Source organism: Molothrus ater, chromosome 1, assembly GCF_012460135.2.
Source record: "Molothrus ater isolate BHLD 08-10-18 breed brown headed cowbird chromosome 1, BPBGC_Mater_1.1, whole genome shotgun sequence".
Lineage (NCBI taxonomy): Eukaryota > Metazoa > Chordata > Aves > Passeriformes > Icteridae > Molothrus > Molothrus ater.
This window is the reverse complement of record NC_050478.2, coordinates 64,748,753-64,771,711: the sequence shown is the minus strand read 5'-3', so window position 1 is coordinate 64,771,711 and position 22,959 is coordinate 64,748,753. Positions and strand designations below refer to the sequence as shown.

The following is a 22,959-nucleotide window of genomic DNA, read 5'->3' as shown; positions in this document are numbered from 1 at the left end:
ATTAGCAGCAGAGTATTCACTCAAGGTATAAAAAATATGGGTTTTCCCCTAAGGACTGTTCTTTGTCTCCAGTTCACAAATTGTTCTGAGTCTCATGAGATGCATAATTCTTTGTTGCTACACAGGGGATTTAGATTTTTACAAATGTGTAATTACTTCTAAGTTCAAACTTTAGAATCCAAATTCTGTGGAATTTTTACTTTTTAATCTTAAAATTACATGCAGACTGGATTTTTTTCCTAGCTTCTGCAACTGTGATCACTGTGTCCATGAGCTCATGTATTTAAAAATTCAAACAATAAAAACAGTTTAGCAGTGGCAGACATTTTGTCAAGGACATAAGATAAGCACTATCAAATAGACATAAGACTTTACAAGTGAAATTGCTGTACACAATTTCCTTATTTAATCGTACGCTTTTTAATTCTTATTTTTACTATAGAAGCCTTAGGAATTAAAAATCTGGCACCTTTCTGTCAAGTTAACAAACCATTTGAAGTCCTATATTATTTGCATGTGTTTGTGAACACAAACATTTAGGATATCATTAAAATTAAAAGCTGTGTAAGCTCAAACTTAATCTCTTTAATGTTGAAATAAACTGAACTTGCATAAATCAACTATATTGGATATCCAAATAAGAGACTTTGTTCATTTATCTAAGTAAGGAAAACAGTTAGAGAAGGTAAATATGGACACCCACTTCCAAGAGAATACTGCTACTGCCACATGAACAATTCTGTAACAGCACTGATGATGCTCATTTTGTTTCAGTGTCAGAGCACAGAGCTGAACTGGAGTTACATTCTGTTTTATATCTCTAAACCAGCCTGCATTCCTGTCTCCAGATTTGGCTCAATCTTTTTTCTGATTTTCTCTAGTTTTTCTCTTGCTACACAACTAAGGAGGAATGGATGAAGTGAATCAGAAAAAAGCATAATTCCCATTACTCTTTGAAAACAGAAATAGTAATGACTACTCCAGTAGTGCAGAAAACATTAACATGCCTTACACCTTAAAATAAAGAAAGGAAACATTTAGTTTACCTCTTTGACCTTGTTCATCTTTGTTTTTCCCACTGTATATTTGTAATAAGGCTTAGGATGAATTCCTGTTCCCATTGACTGAGAAGGTCAGGAATTTACTTTTTGTTTAAGTGCAAACATAAGAGGTGACATTTTAGCAGCATGGCAAAAATTTCAGGTGTTGTATAATTCTTTTTTTATAAAAAACATGGCTCAGGTCAAGGACTGAGAAAAAACATTGGGAAGGGGGAAGAAAAGGTTAAACCTTATTGATATAAAAACTCTTCTGCCTAAAATTATGTATCATATTCTGAACAAGATGTTTCAGTGATGTGAACCATGGGTGCAAAGATTTTTAAAAAAATTAAATATATTCAAGTATGAACACAGTAAAAAAGCCAAATGTGCTTATAAAGTCCATGTCAAAAATTAGAAATTACAGTTTTCCATGACTGCAAGAATGGGATGTGATCATTGTATTTTAAGTAATTTTAACATGTTCTTTCTTACAGTAGGAAAAGAAATGTAGGGCAAAGTCAGACCATACCTTGAGTCAAATGAACAGTAACATTTTCAACCCTAAAAAGTGTACGTGTTTTTAATATGCATTTAAGTGAAACAAAAATGTAACTGAGAAAGATGCAGCTATTTTTATTATTTTAGCTGGCTTTTTCAGAGCCAGTTAAAAAGTGTACGGTATTGTTAATAGAAAAATATAAACATTACACATTATGAATTTATTTTGGCTTTCTTCACTTAGGGAAAGTTCCCAGAATGATCAGTCAGTTTATTAGGGTAAGAACAATAATTACTTTTAAACAATACATTGGATCAGAGGTATATGTCCTGTTAGGGTTTAGATTCTTATAAAAAATAGGGCAACACCAGCACTCCTTTTTGTACAGGAGAGAAAGTAGCTGCCTTCATGCCGAGCTATTCTGTTTCTTTTTCTTCTTTTGCACTGGAGCTTCCACCTTTTGTTTCTCTTGAATATTTTTTCTCTTTCTTTTTGCTATTTTAACCCTTTTAGTAGTCCAAAAATCTTTGTTTATCCTGGCTATTGATGATTTTTCATCTTCTGTTTCTGAAAAAAAGCAAGGAATTAATCACACTGACCTTTATGCCCAGTCTTTGTAGTCTAAATGGCAGAGAGACTTATTTGTATCTCATTTTTTAAAAAAGGGTTATAAATATATTTTTATTTTACAGTAGAAAGTGCCATTTATGCTAGTTTTGCCTGTGAAATTAAAATACATAAAGATCAAGTATGCAAAGAGATTACAATGCAGGAAAACAACAGCAGAAAACCCAAACAAATCTGAGCTAGACTTCCTAAGTTTGCCCCACTACAGTGGCCTCACACCTAATTTTGCTTATAGGAAAACAAGACATGCAGTTCTATCAGCTGTTTGTTTTCTTATCTGTCTCAAAAGTTTTGCAGTGGTTTCCTCAGTATGTTATTCCAGGAAACAGAAAGAGAACTTTAATAAAAGTGAAAAGAGGCTTATGCTCTCCAACAAACATATGGGCTTGAGACACTATCAGATTGCTAAGTGTATCTGTATCACTTGCCAGCATCATATCCCCACTTCAAAATACCAGAACATTTTCCAGTCGATATTGGAGAAGCCTCCCACTTGGTGTATTCCATTTCACAGTCACCTTAACAATTCAAAATACAAAGTTCTGTTACCTTGAGATGATGATGCAGTTTTATCAGAGTTTTCTTTCATTTCTGAAGCTTGGTCAAGCCACACTGCAAGACATGTCAGCCTAGCTTTGGTATTGACTTCACACAGTAAAGATGGCCCATCTCTAATCTGAACATAAAAGAAGATTATTTAAACCTTATTTTATTTCTGGTTAAATTTAATGAAGTATTTGAAGTGAGAAAGCACCTTACTGCCCACTTTCATTGTTAGGCAATTATATCACTCAGCTTTTGGAATACAAATATTCTATTACAGATATCAGGGGATAAAGTGTCACAGACACATGGGCAGTGTTAACAGCATCAACCCACTGGAAACTACTGTATTAGGATATTCTACCCCTCAGAGCTGGACAGAGCAGCCCACACAGTTATGCAAAACTTTGCTTGCAGGGAAAGGAATTTGGTCAAAATAAATACAGTGTTACACAGAAAGGCAAAGATCTCTCTGTCAGTTCTGTACAAGGGGAACAGAAATGTAAGGTGAAGAGGAAAAGGGGAGATCACTCCTGCACTTACAAGTATAAAAATAATCAGAGTGGGTGAAATTAAAAACAGGCAAATTCAGATTTGAAGTGTATATATGTTGAGAAATAATTATTTGAACTATCCAAGATACTTATCATAAAATATAGTAGATCCTTTGTAACTAAGCAATAAATTGTAAAAATCTATTTCTGATTTTAAGAGCAAACAATAAACACAATAAACGTTAAAGATAAGACATGATTCCTTGTTGAACTGTATTACTCAGAACTGTTTGAAAATACAGGAAATACAAGTACTTAGAACATTTATGTATTGGAATTTTTCCAAAGGATAAGTTCCTCCCCCGACATGAACAACCATCTTCCCCTGCCCAAACCATAGACTTTGTGTTTTCAGAAGAGTAGCAACAGTCATCAACATTACAGAAATTCACAGCAGTCCTTAACTAATTACATAGTCATAACATACATAACTGATTAGATAGTCATAAGCCCGGCTAGGTCTGATGGAAAGCATGACTGTACAAAAAGTGGAGATGAAATATCATAATATCATCAGGTTTTATAGTTTGTTAAAAAGGAAAAGATACAAAGATGAAAAAAACACGAGTGCATAAATAAATGTGCATAGACATACATCTCTACTGAGCATAACATGGAAGAAGATCAAGACATCCACATTTCACATAAAATTTCCTCTTAAAATGAACTCTTACAACAGAACTGTCTGCAATTTGGTTCTCTGTTGATTTTCTTAAATGTAACAAGCAGTGTAATATACCAACCTTATCAAGATCCAGATTCCACATTTTAATGTAACCGTCACTGGATGCAGTAACAATGACATGCTGTCCTTCTCTTTCAAAACTGTAAATATCTTTTATTCTGTGAAAAAGAATACATTTTTATCTTACAGCATCGCGGTTCACTTCAGACTAGTAAGCTGAGACAAATTAAAGATGAATAGGCAACAGTCTAAAAAATCAGTTTGAACAAAAATCCTCCAAGTGACAGGCAGGAACTTGGATCTGCTTTGAGTGCTGTCATTTATATTAGGAACATTTGCCTTTGCTAGGCTTATTAGGATTCAATTCAGAACTCTTTAGTACTGTAAAGCATACACTATTAGACACATCAGTGACATTACTGCTAATGCTTTTTTGTTTTGATGAATTCAAAGCAACATTTGGACAAATAATTGGTATTCAAAAACACAGAATACGTAATTACACTCCTATTGTTTGAACTGAATAAAACTAGTTTGTTTTTTTGAAGCATTCTAAAGAGTCAGATTCAGTAAAGACTGGTTAAACACAAGTACACACACTCACAAATTTACAATAGCAATATTCTTAATTCTGTACCCTACTGTTTTTGTAACATGCATGGACACAGTACTTGTGCTCATACAAAAAGCAAACAAGACTGTTTGGAATTTAGCACATAAATAAATTCACTTTCTATACTAAAACAAAAGCAAAATATGCCAAACATTACAAGCCATAGAACTTTAGAGAGGAATCAGCATTGCCATAAATATTTAAATAATAAACAAATATAAAATACCTGTTTTCATGAGCTTTAAATTCACACAAGCATTTTTGAGAGTCACAGCTGTAGAACCTAATCATTTCATCATCTCCAGCTATGGCAAGGACAGAATCCTTGGAATGGGGAAAAAGAAATGCAAGTGTGATTAATTTAATGTGTTTCAAACCAGTTCATTTCCCAACACCTCTCATTTTTGTACTTACTGTAATAAATCTAAGTGAAGAAATCCTCTTCTCTGTTGTAATGGTGCCAGTGATTGAAGCTGTGTCAAGTCTGTAGATATCCACTTTGTTTGCTATCACAGTCACATACTTCTCTCCATCAGGGGACCATTTAATTATGTGTGCATCTGTACACATTGATACAGAGAATCTAAAAGTAAGAATCTTTAGAAGCTGCTAGACACTGTTTTCTACCTAGACCTAAGAATATATTCAGTGAAAAATCAAATAAGCTAGAATAAACAGCTATGCTCTTAAATGTTTATTTCTGATTATCAGAATCATGTAAAGAAAAACAAACTGAAACACATTTATTTTAATGCTCTGACCTCAAATTTCAAGGAAAAAAAAGGATTTACTTTAGTGGTACTATGTTTTCCTTTTGCTAAATTATTATTAAGTACATGAGCTTACATATGCTTGCCTTCACGTGTAAAGAAGACATTGTATAAGTTTGCAGTTAACTGACTTGATTAATTCAGTCAACTTTTCTTTACACGAAAAATAAAGCTATCAAATTGCACTTAATTAGTGGATTTAGATTGATAAACTCACTTTGCTTCAGGTTTTTGATGAAGGCTGATCGTCCTTCAACAAGATTCCAAGTTCTGAAACACAACGACAGGCAATGTGCATTCTGGTTAAAAACAGCACAGCAAAACTGAAATCCAATCTGCTGTCATGAGGCACTCAAAGGAAGCTTTTAAGCCTCTCTAAGCATTTTTCTGCCTTCTTAATGCAAAAGAAAATGATGAGTTCATATATTGCTTGCATGCTATAATGTTGATCTTGTGTTATTTATTTTCTAAACCACCATTTGCAATACTGAGCCCAAAAGGAGACCAATAGAAATTTGTGCTATTAAAATAGCATTTTATATCTCTAAAACAGGTATCTACAGCAACATGGAAACACTCCAAGTGAAAACTGACACTAAACAAAACCTGTCACTTTTCAAAAGTTTAAGCAAATTGTGTTCCAAAATGCAAACATATTTATACATCTACAAGTGACTTGTGAAGAGTCAGAACTCACAAGAAGAAGGTATGAACAGCTGGCACTTAGAACTTCAAAAGACAAACAGATGGATCTTTGAACCATTTGATAACAAATATGTTTTATCAGTGTTGCCTAGTCCCAACATGGAACTGTTGCTTATAGCACCTTATTAAGAGTTACTGAATTATGATTCTCAGCATTCCTTCATCAGTTTTGACTCACCTTAATGTTTTATCTGTTCCAACTGACAAAGCTAATTTCCCAGAAGGATGAATAGAAAGAGATGTTACATGTCCCCTGATGAAAACAAAACATTAGTCACATCTATTATTTACAAGGAAAATAGTCATGAAAATGTATGTGAACATGAAGATTTAAGAAACTTACTTATGTGCCTTAATGGATTTCAGACATTCCCATCTCTTTGTGTTCCAGATACAAATGAGTCCATCTTCAGCCCCACTCAGTAGATGTGCTGTTCCATAGAACTCCAAAGAAGTTATCGTGCCTAGAAATACAATTAACAATGTTGTACACACCAAACAGTTATTGCACAAATTAACAGAGAATGTAGAACTTAACAGAAAAGCTTCTTCCATCAAGGCATGCCAGCCACTACCCTAACCTTGGGAAAATCTAAATGATTTCCTAAGTATTTTTTAAAAAAACCCTCGAACTTTCTTGCTATATTCAATAGTCTGATATGCTCTATCAGGCACCCTTTACCCACACATGTCTGCACTCCATCTGGTCTGTTCTGTCACAGCAGTACTCAAACACTGGGGCAGAGAGAGCTTCTATTGGTGATAGGAATGCTCCCAGTCAAAGCCCTGCTCCTGACACACAGCTGAACTTACTGCACTTGCTGCTTCCCCATAATCACCAGATGTATCATACATGAGTTAAATGCAGTTACCATGCTCAGTCTAGCTCCTGGATCTTTTTGATTAATCAATACGGAGCTACAAATGACTCAAACAGATTTATTTGCACAGCCATTAACAGATGACTGTACCAATGATACAGACAGAGGGTGCACCCTCAGCTAGTTTACAGATGACACCAAACTCTGTGAGTGGTGAGGGATGGGATGCCATCCAGAGGGACACGAACAAGTTCAAGCAGTGGGCTTGAACCTCCAAGTTCCACAAAGCACAGTGCAAGCTGGTAGCAGCACAGGCTGGGGGATGGACAGATTGAGGGCAGCTCTGCTGAAAAGGACTTAGGCTTGCTGAGAGAGGCTGGACATGACCTAGAAATGTGTGCTTCCAGCCCAGAAAGCCAAATGTGTCCTGGGCTACATCTAAGGCAGCGTGGGCAGCAGACTGAGGAAGGGGATTCTGCCCCTCTGCTCTGCTCTTCAGAGACCCCACCTGGAACATTGCATCCAGCTCCAACATGTCCCCAGCATAAGAATGATGTGGACCTGTTGAAGCAAGTCCAGAGAAGGGCCATGAAGATGATCAGAGAGATGGAACACCTTGCTTGTGAGGAAAATCTGAAAGAACTGGAATATTTCAGATGGGAAGAGGCTGCAGGGAGACCTTATTGTGGCCTTCCAGTACTTGAAGGAGGCTTAGAAGAAAGATAGGGATAAACCTTTTAGCAGGACCTGTTGTGATAGGACAAGGCAATGGTTTTAGACTGAAGAGGGTCAATTTAGATTAGATGTAAGGAAGAAGTGTTTTTACAAGGACAGCAGTTTTTACTGGAACAGCTGTCCAGACATGTGGTTGATACTCTGTCCTTGGAAACACTCAAGGCCAAATTGGATGGAGCTCTGCGTAACCTGATCTGGTTGAAGATGCCCGTGCTCACTGCAGTAGGGTTGGACTAGACAACATTTAAAAGATCCTCTCCTATCCAAACTGTTCTGTGACTCTATCATGTACTTTGAAGCTGTAATTCAGGCAGCACACACAGGGGGAAATGTACCAGGTTAACTCCTCTGACAGCAGCAGCCTGCTTTCCCACACAAACTCTCTTTTGTGGGGTTCATGTACACTTGTGACAGGGCAAGAACGCTGGGAAAGACAGTAGCTGAGAGTAGGCATGATCTAGATAAACCATCCTGATAGAAGAAAAACAGCACATAAGCCATTTGTGGCTCATAACTTCTTAATCACTTCTTAAAACTACAAATAATTTAAAGCAGCAGCAGCATTTGTGAGCTAATACCAGAATAATTGTTTTTACCTTCTATGCTCAAAAGCTTACCTTGTTTATATGATCACACCATCATGGCTGCAACACCACTACTACTAGAGTCTTATTAGAAAAAAAAACAAGTCTTCTTCTAGCAAGGGCCAGTTTTTCAGCTACAATTTTTTATCATAAAGGTTTTTTACAAAGAAATGATCCCTTACCATTGTGCTGTAGCAGCGCCCCATGTTCAATCTTCTTTTTCATGTCATAGATTTGGATTGTCTCATCTCTGCTTCCAGTGACCACATATCTGTTATTCACTGCTACTGCTGACAATGAGGCAGTGTGGGCATGATGTGTAAAATCAGGGACGACTGTCCAAGACTGTAAACGAAATGCAAAACAAACAGGTCTTTCTCAAGCTTACCACAGAAAGCTTCCACTTCATTGTCCCATAATTTTATATTTTAAAAGCAAAAGCTGAAAAAGTATATGTGCAAAAATCAGAATCACAGAATCAAATAGGTTGGAAAAGACCTCGGGGATCATGATGTCCAACCCATGACTGAACATCACCTTGTCAACCAGACCACGGCACTGAGTTCCTTAACCTCCATGGATGGTGACTCCACCACCTCCCTGGCCAGGGCATTCCAATGTCTAATCACCCTTGCTATGAAGAAATTCTTGCTTGATGAAGGCTGAATGCCCAACCTGAATATCAGCTGGCACAGTGTGAGGCCATGTCCTCTTGCCCTGTCACTGGCTGCCTCAGAGGAGAGGCCAACCCTCACCTGGCTACAGCCTCCTTTCATACAGTTGTAGAGAATGGTAAGGTCCCCTTGAGTCTCCTTTTCTCCAGACTAAACATCCCAGCTCCCTCAGTCCCTCCTCATTGGACTTGTGCTCCAGACCCTTCAGCAGCTCCACTGCCTTTCTCTGGACTTGCTCCAGCATCTCAATGTCTTTTCTGATTTGAGGGGTCCAGAACTGAACACAGCACTCGAGCACCTCACGAGTACAGGCGGAGGAATTATACTTAGCTGTAAGCGTAATGGGATCTTCCTGAGTTAATGTGCTGTTAGAAGATTAGTCCAAAGGATTTAAGCGTGCAAACCACCCCTTGTAATCAGTGCTGTGCTTAGACGAAGCTATCTCTGCACAGAGATAAATCCCAAGAGCAGGAAAGGCGGACTCTCTCGTTTTCCATCACGGCAGGCTGGAGACACGCCTTCCACCTGCCCCCAGCCCACGTCCCATCCATCCTCCGCACCGCGCCGGGAGGAGCGGCCTCGCACCGCGGACCCCGCACGCACGTGGCTCCGCCGTAGCTGCCGGGAGCCCTTCGGGCCAGCGAAGGGGCCGAGTCTGGCGGCAGAGGCCGCGGAGAGGCCGCCCCGCCCCCGCAACGCGCTTTAAGAGCCCCGGCGGCTCCCGGAACCGCGGCTGCGGACGGGCGAGACGGTGAGTGCCGGGGCGCGCTTCCAGAGGGGCGGGCGGGGCATTTCCCCACACACCTCCCGGGAGGCGTTCGAGACCGGGCTGGATAGGGCTCCGAACACGCTGGTCTCGTAGCGGATGTCCCTACCCGGGGCAAGGGGTTGGAACGAGATGGCCTCCAATGTCCCTTCCCACCCAGACCGTTCTGTGCTTCTTCCCTCCCTCCCCCCCACCCCGTTCCCCCGGCTCCCGTTACCTGGCCGGGCCGCGTGGCGAACCCCAGCAGCACCTGCTCGTAGCACCCCGCCACCAGCTCCATCCGCCACCGCACGGCGCCGCCCCGGGGCTCCCGCTGGCTCTTCCGCCCGTCCGCCGCGCTGCCTGTGCCGCTCTGCGCTGGCCCAGCGCCTGGCGTCCGGCAGCGCTCGCTCCCTGCGGGTGAGGAGAATCCCTTGGGAGCCGCCGCGGAGCGGGAAGCGCGGGAGGTAGCGGTGAGGGTTCAGGCTGCGCGCAGGACAACCCGCGCAGGGGGGGCCTCGCGGGGCGGAAGCGGCGCTGGCGGTGATGGCGGCGGGGAGGACGAGAGGCGTTAGTGCCGGGATGGCGAGGGGGGGAGGGGGAGCGGTGCTCGGGATCGGGGGCTAGCGGGGAAAAGGGGCGCGGACCGATCTATTGGGAACGAGGCGGGGTGGGTTGGGCTGGGATGTTCGGCCCGTTCCCTTCCCCGGGGCCGCGGGGCCCCCGCCTCCCTCAGGGCGCGCTGGGCGAGGAGGCCCTGGCTGCGCTTGGGCCGAGGCACCAGAGAACGAGCCCCTCCCCAGCCCCGGGCCCCGCCGGCTTTTGTTATTTCGTCGGGTCGTTTTATATTTTTTCATTACTTATTTCTTATCGCGTAGTACGATAAGCAGGAAGCGCGGCCCTGGCGCCAGTGTGGCCGCTTATGGAGGGCCGCGGCCGGGCGGGGCGCACTTGTGGTCGGGCTCTTCCCGTCGTGCCGAGGGCTCAGTTAGAGAAATGCGTCACGGCTCGGGCCTGGGCTCGGCCGGGGTCACCGCGCCGGCCCCGAGAGCTCAGGGAGGCGCCCTCATCCCCGTGCCCTGCCCCAGCGCCTCGTATGAGCGAAATTAGTGCCAAAGGAAGGGGGGGGGGGGGGATTGCCCGCTGCCTGCCTGAGCGGTGTTTGCACGGACGATTAGGGCCGTGAACAGCTTCGCCCACCTTTTTGCCGTATGAGGACACTAATGAAAGAAAGTGGAATAAAATAAAAAGCTGCTATGGTGTGGTGTGTAATCCAACTAAAGATGCGTTTGAATTCTGGAGGTTGAAGCTGCTTCAATGAAAGCTACCTGTGACTGTAGATACAGTTAAAGCAAATGTAAAAAAATGTATTATATCAGTACATGCTGTTTCAACTGCTTTTAAAATGATCTTGTTTTCTAGTGAAAAGGCAAACATTGGACAGGGAGGTGTACAAAACCATTTTTCATAAAAGTTGGTGATAACCTACCGAGAAGCCCTTGTATCACTTGCCTCCTGATAGCCTCTTGCAACACGAGCACTCTGTCGTGCGTGCCATCTTCCATCAGGTCTGCAGGAGTGAAAAGTGGTAAGTTTAAGAAAAGTTTCTGTGCAGTTGTGAATTCAAAAACCAGTATTTCAGTGTTGAGAGCATGGAGGAGTTGATGGTTCTTTTTATTGAAAGCTAACGTTACAATAACATTGTTACGTGGATATTTGCATTAGTAATGACAAGCCTTAAGAGGAAGAGTTTGCTGCTGATAATTCTTCATAGTGAACACAATTACTTTCAGTTAGCATGTGTTCAGTGTAGCATACACTAACCTTACTAGTATTTTAGGCCTGTTTGTGCTTGACTCTTTTCTTGGCTTCACAACGGCTGTGATATGAAGTCCATAGTTATTCTGAATAGCACCATGCATGGATGCTCTAATTATGATTTATGGCTATGCTGTGTCAAATTAGTCTAATCCAAGTAGTGCTCTGAACTCTGCAGGCAAGCCTTGAAGGCATTGTAGATGCTCTGTGCTTATTGCATTATGTGGCTGTGGATTTAATCAGCCAGGATCTAAAACATTACGTAAATAAATTCCTGCGTGGAAATGGGAACTAGAACTTTGGGCATCAAGTATCTGCACAGGATACACCAGATGTAAAAAATCGGTAGGGGCGAAGAACGCAGTGTGTGAAAGTAGATGCAGAGTATTTTGCAAATGAAATTAGTTTTTGCACTGATTTATATTTGTTGGATGACTAGGGGAAAAAGCCTAAAGAAAGGATATTGGGATCAACGAAGATACATAGCTCTTCAGGAAAGTGTGTCCACTGGTTTAGCGATAGCAGTAAGATGTTATTTGCTGGTTTTGGTTTTGATGGTAATGAGTGGAATGTGTATGTGGAGAAGGCGAGAGGGAGGAGAAAAGGTGCAGAGAAAGATGTTTGCTTGTGCTGTGCCTTCATCCTGCTTTTATTTCTCATATCCTTTAGTACATAGGAAGTGTACCACTGCCTGTTTTCAGCTGCATATTTTGTGGTACAAGTAAATTTAAATTTGGCTAAAAGGGGAAGAAACTGACGAGGTTATACAAAACATACTGAAACCCCCATCTTTTGCCTTGCTTTTAACTATTTTAGAATCTTCTGGATTATTGGGTTATTATATGTAGGTATTTCAGAATTAAGGGTAAGGTATAGGGGACTTAAACAATCTCTAGAATTTTCTAGTGCTTTGGACAGTGGGAAAACTTCGTGGTCTGTTACAGTGAAGTGAAGATTACATCTAATCATAATCCTGTTAGCCATATATCCTTTTTATCTCCAATGTTTAAGCAGTGGCAAGTTGGAACTTAATTTTTTAAGTTCTGAATTAACAACATTAAAACATATGGTGGGGTGAACATATTTGAAAGTAATTAATATTGAGGATAAAGTCCTTCATCTTCTTCTCCCCTACACTTTTTTCAGCTGAAGGAGTGTAATAAATTGAACCTGTGCAGTTTTACTGTTCGAGAAAGACAGAAGACAGTTTGAACCATGGCAAGCCAGGTAAGATCATTTAGTCAGAAATACAGGCATGCAATGCCTAAATGGATTCCAGAACCATACTCAGAATTGCTAATAAATGTAAAGCTGACATAGCTAGCTTGCTCTGAGTTGGATGTTCTCTTAGTCCTAAGATTTCTTCTGGCAACTGTCCTCAGGACACTTCATTGTGTCAACTCAAGCAGGTTGGGGGGCATTACATTAAGCTTTGCAGTTTACATTGTTTGAGTGCAAGTTCTTCTGAAGGAGCTTGCACATAACACTCTCTGTATAAGATACATGTGGAGATGTTATAGAGGAAGAACATTAAAGCCTGCGTAAGTAAATGCTATGGAACATCATTCTTATTTTTCGAAGTCCCTGTTCTTCACAATCTTCATTGAGGGAGGCAACCGGTGTTAACAAGGCTGTTTCCCCATCTCTTTTGTGTAGTTGCCCCACTCACTTCCTTTTTGAGCTGTGTTTTTTGGGGTTTTAGTGTTTTTTTTTTCTTATTTTTCCTTATTTTTCTTTTTTTTTTTTTTTTTTTAATTCCCTGAGGGGCACTTTTTATGCCTCTTTCCTCCTTGCCTTGCATCTGGGTTTGAGTTTTCCCTCAGCCGATCTAGTGCCTGATCCTGGTCTGCTTTCTCCTTAAATTCCATTAATCGGCCTCTTGTTGTTGTTGTTCCTGGCCTGGGAGAGTAACTCACTGCTGGGTAGTGAGGAGAGGCATCTCACTGAAGAATTCCTAGGTGAGGAGAGATAGGGACAGTGGAGATTCCTTCTAGGCAAGAGTGACAATTTCCCTGCCTCTTCATCATGCGGATTGTGCTGCGGCAGGGTTTTTTGCATCCTGGAGCTCAAGCGGAACACGGTCCAGTCCTGAAGCTAATTAACATTTAGGATTGGCCAGCATCAAAAGGCTATCTGGTTTGTCCCTAATTCCCAGAGGAAGCTGTCAATCCTTTAGCCAGCTTGACAAGTCAGGGGAATATGGCTGTTCATACAATCCTTTGGCTCTGTTATTTTTGCCAGGCGTTTTCCCCAGAGGCTGCTTTCCCTCATGGGAGGCGGAGGGAGAAATGGGACCCCAGGCTTCTTTCAAGGGCAAGGTGAATATGGGGAAATCACCTGTGGTGATGGGGAGTGGGAGGGAGGAATGTAAATGAGGCTAAATACTATAAAGGTCATTTTTTTCTCCCTACAGGACTTGATGGCAAAAAAAAGAGAATGTCTCCAGGCCTACAGCTGGTGGAGAACACCCCAGAAGAAACGGAAGAAAAAGAACAAAATAAAACCAGGAAGAATTGAGTTTGTCCCTAGTAGTACTAACACAACCAGGTAAAGACCTTTAGAAAGGAGCAGCTCTGACCCTTTATCTGTTTAAATTGCTAATGACTAGTGAATGTCATCAATTAATTTTAAAGTCCTGAAATGGCACACCTGGTGCCTATATACTGAGTATTGTTTATGGAATTGTATTGCTATTTGAATAATGAAGATTTTTTTTTTCCTGGTTTGTCTCATAATCACTTGAGATGCGGTGTCAAAATAGTCTTAGGTCTTTTTGAATTCTGGCTGTAACTTAATATTTTTTTCTTGGTGTTTTTGGGTGTCCTGCCCTTCGGGCAACAAATAAGTTTCTAAAACCCACTTCTCAAATTTATCAAAGAATCTTTAGTCTTTATTGAAATGCTTGCAGAAGTGGTAGAATGGACTCAGAGAAATTAAGAACTTGCTGGAGTGGATGGCATTGCAGTTCTGTACAGTGCTTAGCAGAGTTTTGCAGTTAATACTCTCTTCATATTTTGTCTCCTTATTTGTTCAGTGATAACTACTTGCTTGTATGTTAGGGACTTTATACTGACTTGAACTGTTATTCTCAAACTTAATGGTGGTTCTCTTACCTTTTTAAAGACCAGACTATTCAATATTTGTTGGGGAGCTGACTCCAGAAGTAGATGATTTTCAGCTCTATGACTATTTCCTAAAGAGGTACCCTTCATGTATTGACTGCAAAATAGCAACAGACCTGCTGGGATATTCCAGGTAATGCCTGTGAAAATGTGTTAATGCTGTCAGTATGTTTGTTGCTATAAGTAATGTATAAGAACTTACATTTGAACTGGTTTTGTATTTTCTTCAGAGGCAGGAAGAGAGATTATTCTCTGGCATTATTTTTTAACAACCTAGATCCTTGGGGTTCTGAAACTTTGTGGTTAGTTATAGCTAACTAATGGGTTAAGATTCAATTTAGCCAAATGCATATCTGCATGAAAGCGGTTAGATGGTGGGAGAAAGGAGAGCTCTGCATGGGCATCTGTGCTTACTTACAGCAGTGTGTCCACCTAGTCAATGCAGTACTCAGGACAAAATAATTCCCTTTTTACATGTGGAAGAAAAGTGTAAGGCCTAGCAAATCTTAGGGGGTTGGGAGATGGAAATACTAGTATTAGTAAATAAATCTTAGTAGAAGTTAGACTGGCAAGGCAGAGAGTGAAGCAGGGATAAGTGAATTTGCTGTTCAGAAAACACTGGCTGTAATGGACTAATTCAAGAAACTTAAAAAGAAATCTGAGAGAGCAAATTTAGAAAGAAGGTTAGAGCTGTAGAGCATAGGAACGGGTTAATACTGATATATTGAATATACTGAACTGCTGTAAGTGCAGAAATACATAATCTGGTTACTTACACAGATAGCAGTTAACATACATTGTTTTGCTGGCTTTCAGCAAGTTGCATCTTAATGCTATCAACAAAGCTTTTTGCTTCTGGCCCAAGTTCTTAATTTTGTGAAAGCATCTTCTGTGCATGCGCACATGCCAGAGAGGTTGCTTAGGTAATACAAGCTATAGTAGCTACTATTTTCATGAAGACAGAAATTGAATTAATTGGCTTTGTAACTGTTATGAATACTAGAATTTGTTTTCTCCCTTTTGAAAATTGTAGAGGGTATGCCTTTGTCAGATTTGGTGAGCAAGGTGATCAGATGAGGGCACTGCAAGACTGCCAGAATGCACCAGGTCTGGGGGGAAAACGAATCCGGCTGAGCATAGGAATTTCTAAAAGGTAACAAATGAGTTGTGCATTGATAAAGTAATTCTGAATAATTGGATTCTTTTAGCTCTGCCTTTGTAAAGACTGTGGCCCTTGCTATAATGGCTGTACAGGATGCAAAATCAAAATCAAGAAGCATTATGTTTTGACTGCCTGGATCCATCAACCTCTTTGAGGATTGCTGGGGAAATCCAACTCTTAAGTCTAGCCAGATTGTATAACTTGGGCTTAGCTGCTCTTGTGACCAGCCTTAATGCTTATGGTAGTGAAGCTGAATGTATTTGTAAGTGTGTCACGTTTGGGCTTGAAGAAGGTAGAAGGGACAACAAGTGTTTATTTTTATGCTAGGAGGCTCTTCTGGGCCTTTCCCCTTGGCTTAGACAAGTTAGCACATTGTTAGTTTTAAAGTAGGCTGGCAGAGGAAGGAACTTTTCAGTGGGAAAACACAGAATATAGAGGGGAAGAAGCCAAAGGAGATGTTGCTTGAGCAGTTTGTTTAGAAGACTGCTCTTTGCTCCTCAAGTGATTAGGGCAGTAGGAAATTGAAAGTTGATTTGGTTTCAGAGGTTTTCTTCTCCTACCAGCTCAGTTCTCTCAGTCAGTTATTTAAGGCAATCCAGTTAGAGACTTGATACCAAATTTGATAAACTGTGATCCAGAATACAGACAAAAATAGAAGTGTCTATGAAACAATTTCAGTATATATTCATGAGGTTAGCTTGTGTGTTCTGTTAGAAGGCTAAAAATAACAGCTCCTGCTTCTCTTCCCTGGATAATTTTGCCAATGTTGCATCATTGCTTTGGAACAGAAATGCCCTTACCCAAGAGAGCACTGTCCAGATTTGCTTTCACTAACTTGCTCTGAAAATGAAGTCCCAAAAAGAGTTTTCTTCACTTCTGCTATCCAGAAGAATGTCAGCAGTATTTTTAGATGTTTCTTTCCTATAGAGATGGATGTAGGAGAGAAGTTGGAAGCAGAAGACGGAAGCAGGAGACATTATGAAACATCATTTATTTGCTACAGTAGTAAGACAATAAAATACCTATTTATTAGAATGTATGTGTAGCTTGATGGTAATGAAGCAGAAATGCAGTGTGAGTATTGACATACACACCTCTAATCTACACCTGTTTCTGAATGGCTGAGTACTATGCTCTCACAGCATCCAAAAATCCAGCCATCAGAGTAGTTTGTCATTAAGTTACTTACACTGGATATTGTTTCTGAGCTCCTTCAGTTTGTGGTCTTGGCAAAAAGCTCCAATCTGAATTTTCTGTAGCAAAGTGGAGATAAACAGACATTGGACACTGCAAGCATAGGAGGTCTCCTTGTATGTAATCAGCAAGGAAATGTCTAAGCATAGGGGATTTCTTGGAATGTGTAGCTGATTTGTCCCAATGTTTTTCATGTGGTGTATCTCTGGTTTAGAACAGACTATTCTTGTTTGTTGATACTTGTTATTAGTCAACTTGAAGTTGCCCCTGGGAAAAAATCTGCTCAGGAGAGGGAAAGCAGTGAAAACTAATCACCTGGCCCTTTGGTCTTCATAACTAATAAGTTTTGTAATTTTCCTGCTGCTTTGGCTTCACTCTGGATAATGGCAGTGCTGACTTCACCTGACAGCTAAGCTTTGGCAACTGTTCATGGACCAAAACTTGAGAAGGTGAAGGTAGACATGGTAAATTGACAGGCAGTGTCAGATGCTTCTCTGAAATAGATAATCTGACTTTACCTCTTGTTTCTGGAAATAACAAGATTTCATGTTAACAAAACAAAAGATGGAAGGACTAATTAATCATTTAAAGTGTCATTTAAAAAGCAGTGCTTGGTGAAGGTCTCTGATCTTAATGAATCTTTTTTTTAATCAGTAATTTGCTTAAACAATACCAAAAGTATCCAAACCGAATACAGATAAATGTAACTCAAGTTAATCCAGAGAAATAATTATGTTTGGCATTGCTGAAGGCGAGCATTTGCTCTCCTCATAAACATGAGGTGTATTGTGCTGTGACATAAGACTTCCTGAAACTTTCTCAGGAGAGTTTCCTCATAAATTTGGAAGTATGTGAAATTCTTAACTTCAGCATTGGGTTTACAGTTGTTCTCCAACTCTTAACTGTATATACACCTTCTCATGTTTCAGACTGAAAGCAGAATTCCAGCGGTACCAGTCATACAACTATAATGATTATTATCAAGATTATCAGAACTACTATTCACAGTGGAATTACGATCCTTATGCTGACTACAACTACAGCTCCTATACTCCCTATGATAGCATGCAAGCTGTTGGAGACTGTTCTTTAGGAGATGCTGTTATGGCTCCAGCTGTTTTTGAGGTAAAGATACTACATAGTTAATTAAAAAACCCCCACAATTAACAAGTCATATGGATTGTGTAAATCAGAGCAAAAAAGTCCTAAAACTGAAATCATGCTGTCAGATAAGTGTGAAGGTTATGGTCAACATGACCTTTTGGATTTAAGTGCTTGAGTGCATTTGTAGAATTAGATATTTATGCAGTAATATTTGTTTTTGTATGTCAAATAACAGTTCTAACTGCAAGTTTTTGCAGTGTTTCTCTCATCCTGTGTTTGTGATGTACTTTGCTTAAAGCAAAGAATAGTTGTAATGATCAACTGGCTGACCTAGATATCATCTTACAACTTCCAAAGTGCATTTCAAGTGGAACTCTACTATGGTTTTCTCAAAAAACCCAACCAAAGCATTAAAAAGCAACCAACACCCCACAAGAAACCCTCTCTCAACAAACACTACCTGCTCCTGCTTATTTTATAGCTGTGGGAGGAAGGGAATGTTTGGGAGCATAAAATTATTTTGGATTTGTGATGCTTTCTGAAACTGATTATGAATACTTTCTCTTTTTTTTAGGAAGCTTCAGCTATGACTGAAATCAATGATGACCTAATAACTGAAGGTAATGATACTGCTTGAATTTAGCCATACTTCTGCCCTTTAACAATACAGGCCAGTGACTCTTGGGTAAAGAATGGGTTATAGCTGAGATGAGGTAGGATTTTTAAAGCTAATAGTGTACACTAGGTCAAGTAGAATGGGACATTGTCAACAATGCTTTGCAGTAGGTTTCTTGTAACTTTGCCTTCATTCTCTGTCCAGAATGGTCTGTTGGAGAAGGTACTAGATCTTTGTATTGATTCTGTTAAGATTATTGTATGTTAAGCTCTTTAGTAGAGATATCTTGTAATGGTGTCCAAAAATTTTAGTTATCCCAAAATCTCTGCTTGATGTGGAAATACCAGTACAGTCCTAGCATTTGACTACACTAATTCGAAAAGAAGCTGGACTTCTTAGCTTTGTTAAAATTCTAGGTGAAAAAACATCTCACTAGGTGTATTATTAAGTTTGTTACATCGTTAAATTTACCCAAAGTACACTTTCTTAGGCATTTACTTCAGGTTTTTGTGTGCAAGCCTCCCAAGTTCTGACACTTGTACTTACCAGACTTTTATTTTTAGATCCACAGCTGTACTTGGATGTTGATGAAATGAACAGACAATTTATGGAGACAAGTGAAGAACTCTATGATGCCCTCATGAATTGTCACTGGCAACCTCTGGATACGGTCACTTCTGACATCCCCTCTGCTATTTAAGTGTCTTATATAGCATGACCGTTATGACCAAGGTGCTAAAATTACATTTCTTCTACATTACTCTAGATCATAAGTTTTAAAGCACAATGATAGGTTGGGGTTTTTTTTTGCTATGCTTTTGGCAGTTTCTGTAATCTTCTTTGTTTTGTTTTGTTCATCACTTGGAGCATCTTGAAATCATGTAAATATTCTAGAAATGTAAAGAGTTCAATGGGGTCTAAAGATAGACTTGCCTGTGTAAATAAAATTTTGTTTCTGCAAACTGGCCAGCAAGGGATTTTACTTATATATGCGAAACACTTTCTCCTTCTGGCTTGTGGAGCTTAGCTGGAGGCAGTAGGGATATTTCACTTGTCATTGGTATGGGCATCAGCACTAGCAAGATACTCCCAAGATGCCTAGGCAATCTTACAAGCTCTTAATCTTAACGTGCTGTCCAGTTTTAACATACAGAAGGGTAAACTCAGAGCTGCTGTTGCTGCAAACATTCCAAAGACTAAGGATGATACCTACTGATAATTTTATTTCTGCCCTTCTTGTTAGTCTTCTCATCTGATCTTTTACAGCAAAGAAACTGGTGTAATATAATACCTGTTCTTACATGTAAAAATCCTTGGAGAAAACCCTGTGGTTTAAAGAGGGAAGAAAAACCCATCAGGAATTAGACTACCCCAGTACCCTCTTCAACTAAGTTGCACCCTATCCTAAACATCTGTTATTTGTTCAGTCTTCATGCTCAGATGTTTTATAGTGATGAGGTCTATAACATTTTAGGATGACAGTTCTCAGTATTGAAGTCAAAAGAGGTTAGGGGAGATGGCAATGAAGAAAGTTCTGCTTTAAGACAGCAACTTCTGAGTGGCTTAAAGGGTATAAAGTATTTTCCAGTCATAGGGTCTTAAGTTCCTGTTACTACTTAATGTACACAATGAAATAAATTCAGACTGGAAACAAAAGAATACTTTTTGAAGAGAAAAAGGTATAAATTATCATATAGCTAATACATGTGAAAGCTACTAAAGCTACTGAAGGCATTTTGGTACTGATGTGTGTTTTGGGGGCAGTCTAAACCATAATTGCTAGGATGGCAGGTTTTTTTTTCTTTAATGACTTAATTACATTGACGTGGTGGTCATAACCTATATGCTGTTCTTAAATGTGAAACTAGTACTGCATTGCAGAGTGATGACTTGGCACAGCAGGTCCCTTCTACCTGCTCACCAGAATCTCCCTCTTTTCACAGTTTACTTTCAGGCGGGATTTTTTTTTTAAGTCCCACCCGTGAAATCCAGATGCACTAAACTAGAAAGGTCTTCTGGTGTGATATAGGAACTTCATTCTTCCTGAATTTTGTGCATTGCGTATGTAGAAAGAGAGAAAACAAAAGCTGTTAATTTAGGCAGGGAGATTACTATCACAGTCTTAGAATGTTTTCCTGCTTTGGAGAGAACTAGTTGCAAAATGGCTGAAAACTGGGATTTTGTACATGAATGTTTCCCTGGTGTGAGCTGGGCAGTCTTTGGAGAGTCACAGGAGGGAGATTATTATTGGGAATGTGACAGAAAGTGGAATAAATGAAGCAAAGAGAATCTGGATGGTGAAGGGAATTGTGTGTCCGTATAGAATTGTTTCACTGGATTGCAGAAGGAGGAAACTCAAAATAGTAGATGCAGGCCCCTTGAATTTGGATGTGGGGGTGTTAAACTTTAAAAACCATGCTGGATTTGATGTCACTTCAGTTGTAGCGCACAGTTGTGGTGCCTGAGCCTGGTAGTACAAGCCAGTTGCTAGGCAAAGGATTTTGTATCTAGCAAGCACAGTCATCACAAGCTGGAAGATTACAACCCAGGCAGAGACCTGGAAGCTTCCTGCTTTGAAGTGCATATCCTGCTTTGCATAGCATTACCTAACACCATACTTCACTTGCAGCAAGTAATTTCTGGGAACCTTTCATTGTGTTATCAGATCCTAAGGGTGCACGTTCGCTTGGTAGAAATACTATAGAATATCCACTGATTTTTTAGCTTTTGGGAGGTTGATCCATGTGTGAATTATGTAATAAGGAGCCCATGTAGTTGTGTGATTTCACTTTGATCAGCACTGTATCAGCACAGCACATAAACCTCAGTCTGTAGTCACTATATTTATGCAGATTTTCCATCTCAGCAAGGTCTCCACACTCTGCATTAGAGAGTCTTTTTGGACATGCACCACCTGTTCTAGGCTGTAAAGTACCCATATAGTGAAAATACTGTTTATGCAATGTAGTGGAGGAGGTTGTTTGGGCCATTAGTTGTGCAAACCTGAGAGATGTTGCGGAATATATTTTCTTTAGTCAGCACAGAAGAAAAGTGAGGTGAAGGGGGAGTCTGCTGGTTGCAGCCTGTGTGATACTCTTTTAAATAGCTCTCTTTGTTTTCTGTCTCCTGAGCCTTTCTAGTCTATACTGCTTACCAGTTAGGAGAGTGCATATGTGGGATCAAGATACTGTGTGCAGCACAATTCTTTACTGTAAATGCACACTGAAAAAGATTCTGTGTTGGTATAAGCACAAATTTGGGAAAAAATGAGTGCATCATATCTGCTGGCATTCATTGCTGAGACTTTTAATTGAGGAAACTTCCAGCACTGGTCCAACTACTGCCTGAATTAGCAAGCTTAAACAAAAACCTGAACATGTCCATCATACAGATGCCCTTTCTCAGTTCTACAAAGAGCTGATTGCAGTAGAAACATAAAAAAAAAAGTATTGGGAGCAATGTTTTCAACACCACACTATTTCACTTTGGTTGTGTTCTGTCTTTTTTACCCAGATGAAATGTTGTGGGGTTTTTTAAGTCTGATGAAGGGGGTTTTTTTGAAGAATCTTAGTATTGGTTTTATAAACTCTTCATTGTACCTAGCTGTGATAGATAGTGCCTTTACCTAAAACCCACTTATTTCTTGAAGAAGAGTAATGTTTTTGTTTTCCACTTCTCTGAACAGAAGAGCTTTAGTACTATGGTTTGAGGGGCTAATGATCCTGCAGTCAGTGAACAGGGAGAAAAAAACAGGCTAAAAACCAGTGAAGACTGAAAAGTGTTCAAAAAGGTTAAATGGTACTTAAGCCGTGAATGTTTCTTTTTGCAGGGATGCTCTTGGACCAACAGCTTCTTTCTAGTGCTACCTCAAAGTAACTTGCAGATATAACTCACAGGGAAGATTGATCAAATGGTGATGATCACTATCATTCTGCTGGAGATATATATATATATTTGCCTTTGTTTGTCTCATTTTTAATGACATCTATTTAACTTCAATGACTCATGTCAATAGATGTTGTTTGACTACATCCACAAGTATTTCTGAGTCATGAGTTTCTTTAAAGGTATGTCACCATATGGAAATTGTTCTAAGTAGGTAAAATAAGTAAATAAAGCAGCACTTGAATTTACAGAGCAAATGTCTAGTGTAGCTGCATTTGACATGTATGTGGAAGGGAAAATTGTGTTTACAGCTTACCTTAATACTCTTAGCATGCACGAAGAGGGAGGCTTGTTTTAAATTTGTTCTGCTCCTACCTGACCAGCACAGGAATGATTTTAGTCAGTTCCACACACAGGTACCATTTTAGAAGCCAGCATTGTCACCAATGAATGTATGTTA

The 22,959-nt window shown here is 40.0% G+C and overlaps 2 protein-coding genes across 8 annotated transcripts; one reads left to right on the top strand and one right to left on the bottom strand.

The window, feature by feature from the left end:
• Nucleotides 1-1,747: 1,747 nt before the first annotated feature.
• Nucleotides 1,748-10,000, bottom strand: PAK1IP1 (PAK1 interacting protein 1). Of its 2 annotated transcripts, XM_036396824.2 has the most exons (10): nucleotides 9,837-9,998; nucleotides 8,362-8,524; nucleotides 6,383-6,503; nucleotides 6,218-6,292; nucleotides 5,552-5,604; nucleotides 4,979-5,124; nucleotides 4,791-4,888; nucleotides 4,010-4,109; nucleotides 2,719-2,845; nucleotides 1,748-2,109 (listed from the first exon to the last, which is right to left on the bottom strand). In XM_036396824.2, the coding sequence occupies exons 1-10, from the start codon at nucleotides 9,897-9,899 to the stop codon at nucleotides 1,949-1,951; spliced, it is 1,107 nt and encodes a 368-aa protein (XP_036252717.1). In that variant the 5' UTR covers nucleotides 9,900-9,998; the 3' UTR covers nucleotides 1,748-1,948. The 2 variants fall into 2 exon arrangements, with proteins under 2 accessions (XP_036252717.1, XP_054373340.1); XM_054517365.1 differs by lacking the exon at nucleotides 6,218-6,292 and having other exon boundaries at nucleotides 9,837-10,000.
• On the top strand, nucleotides 9,497-22,756 carry LOC118695333 (tRNA selenocysteine 1-associated protein 1-like). 6 transcript variants are annotated; one of them, XM_036396861.2, is made up of 11 exons: nucleotides 9,498-9,604; nucleotides 11,021-11,186; nucleotides 12,563-12,643; nucleotides 13,658-13,734; nucleotides 13,830-13,963; nucleotides 14,540-14,671; nucleotides 15,572-15,691; nucleotides 17,824-18,019; nucleotides 18,573-18,618; nucleotides 19,178-19,346; nucleotides 22,444-22,756. In XM_036396861.2, the coding sequence occupies exons 4-10, from the start codon at nucleotides 13,705-13,707 to the stop codon at nucleotides 19,312-19,314; spliced, it is 795 nt and encodes a 264-aa protein (XP_036252754.1). In that variant the 5' UTR covers nucleotides 9,498-9,604; nucleotides 11,021-11,186; nucleotides 12,563-12,643; nucleotides 13,658-13,704; the 3' UTR covers nucleotides 19,315-19,346; nucleotides 22,444-22,756. The 6 variants fall into 6 exon arrangements, with proteins under 6 accessions (XP_036252777.1, XP_036252754.1, XP_036252730.1 ...); XM_036396837.2 differs by having other exon boundaries at nucleotides 19,178-22,756; XM_036396853.2 differs by lacking the exon at nucleotides 9,498-9,604 and adding an exon at nucleotides 9,999-10,018 and having other exon boundaries at nucleotides 19,178-22,756.
• The last annotated feature ends 203 nt before the right edge of the window (nucleotides 22,757-22,959 follow it).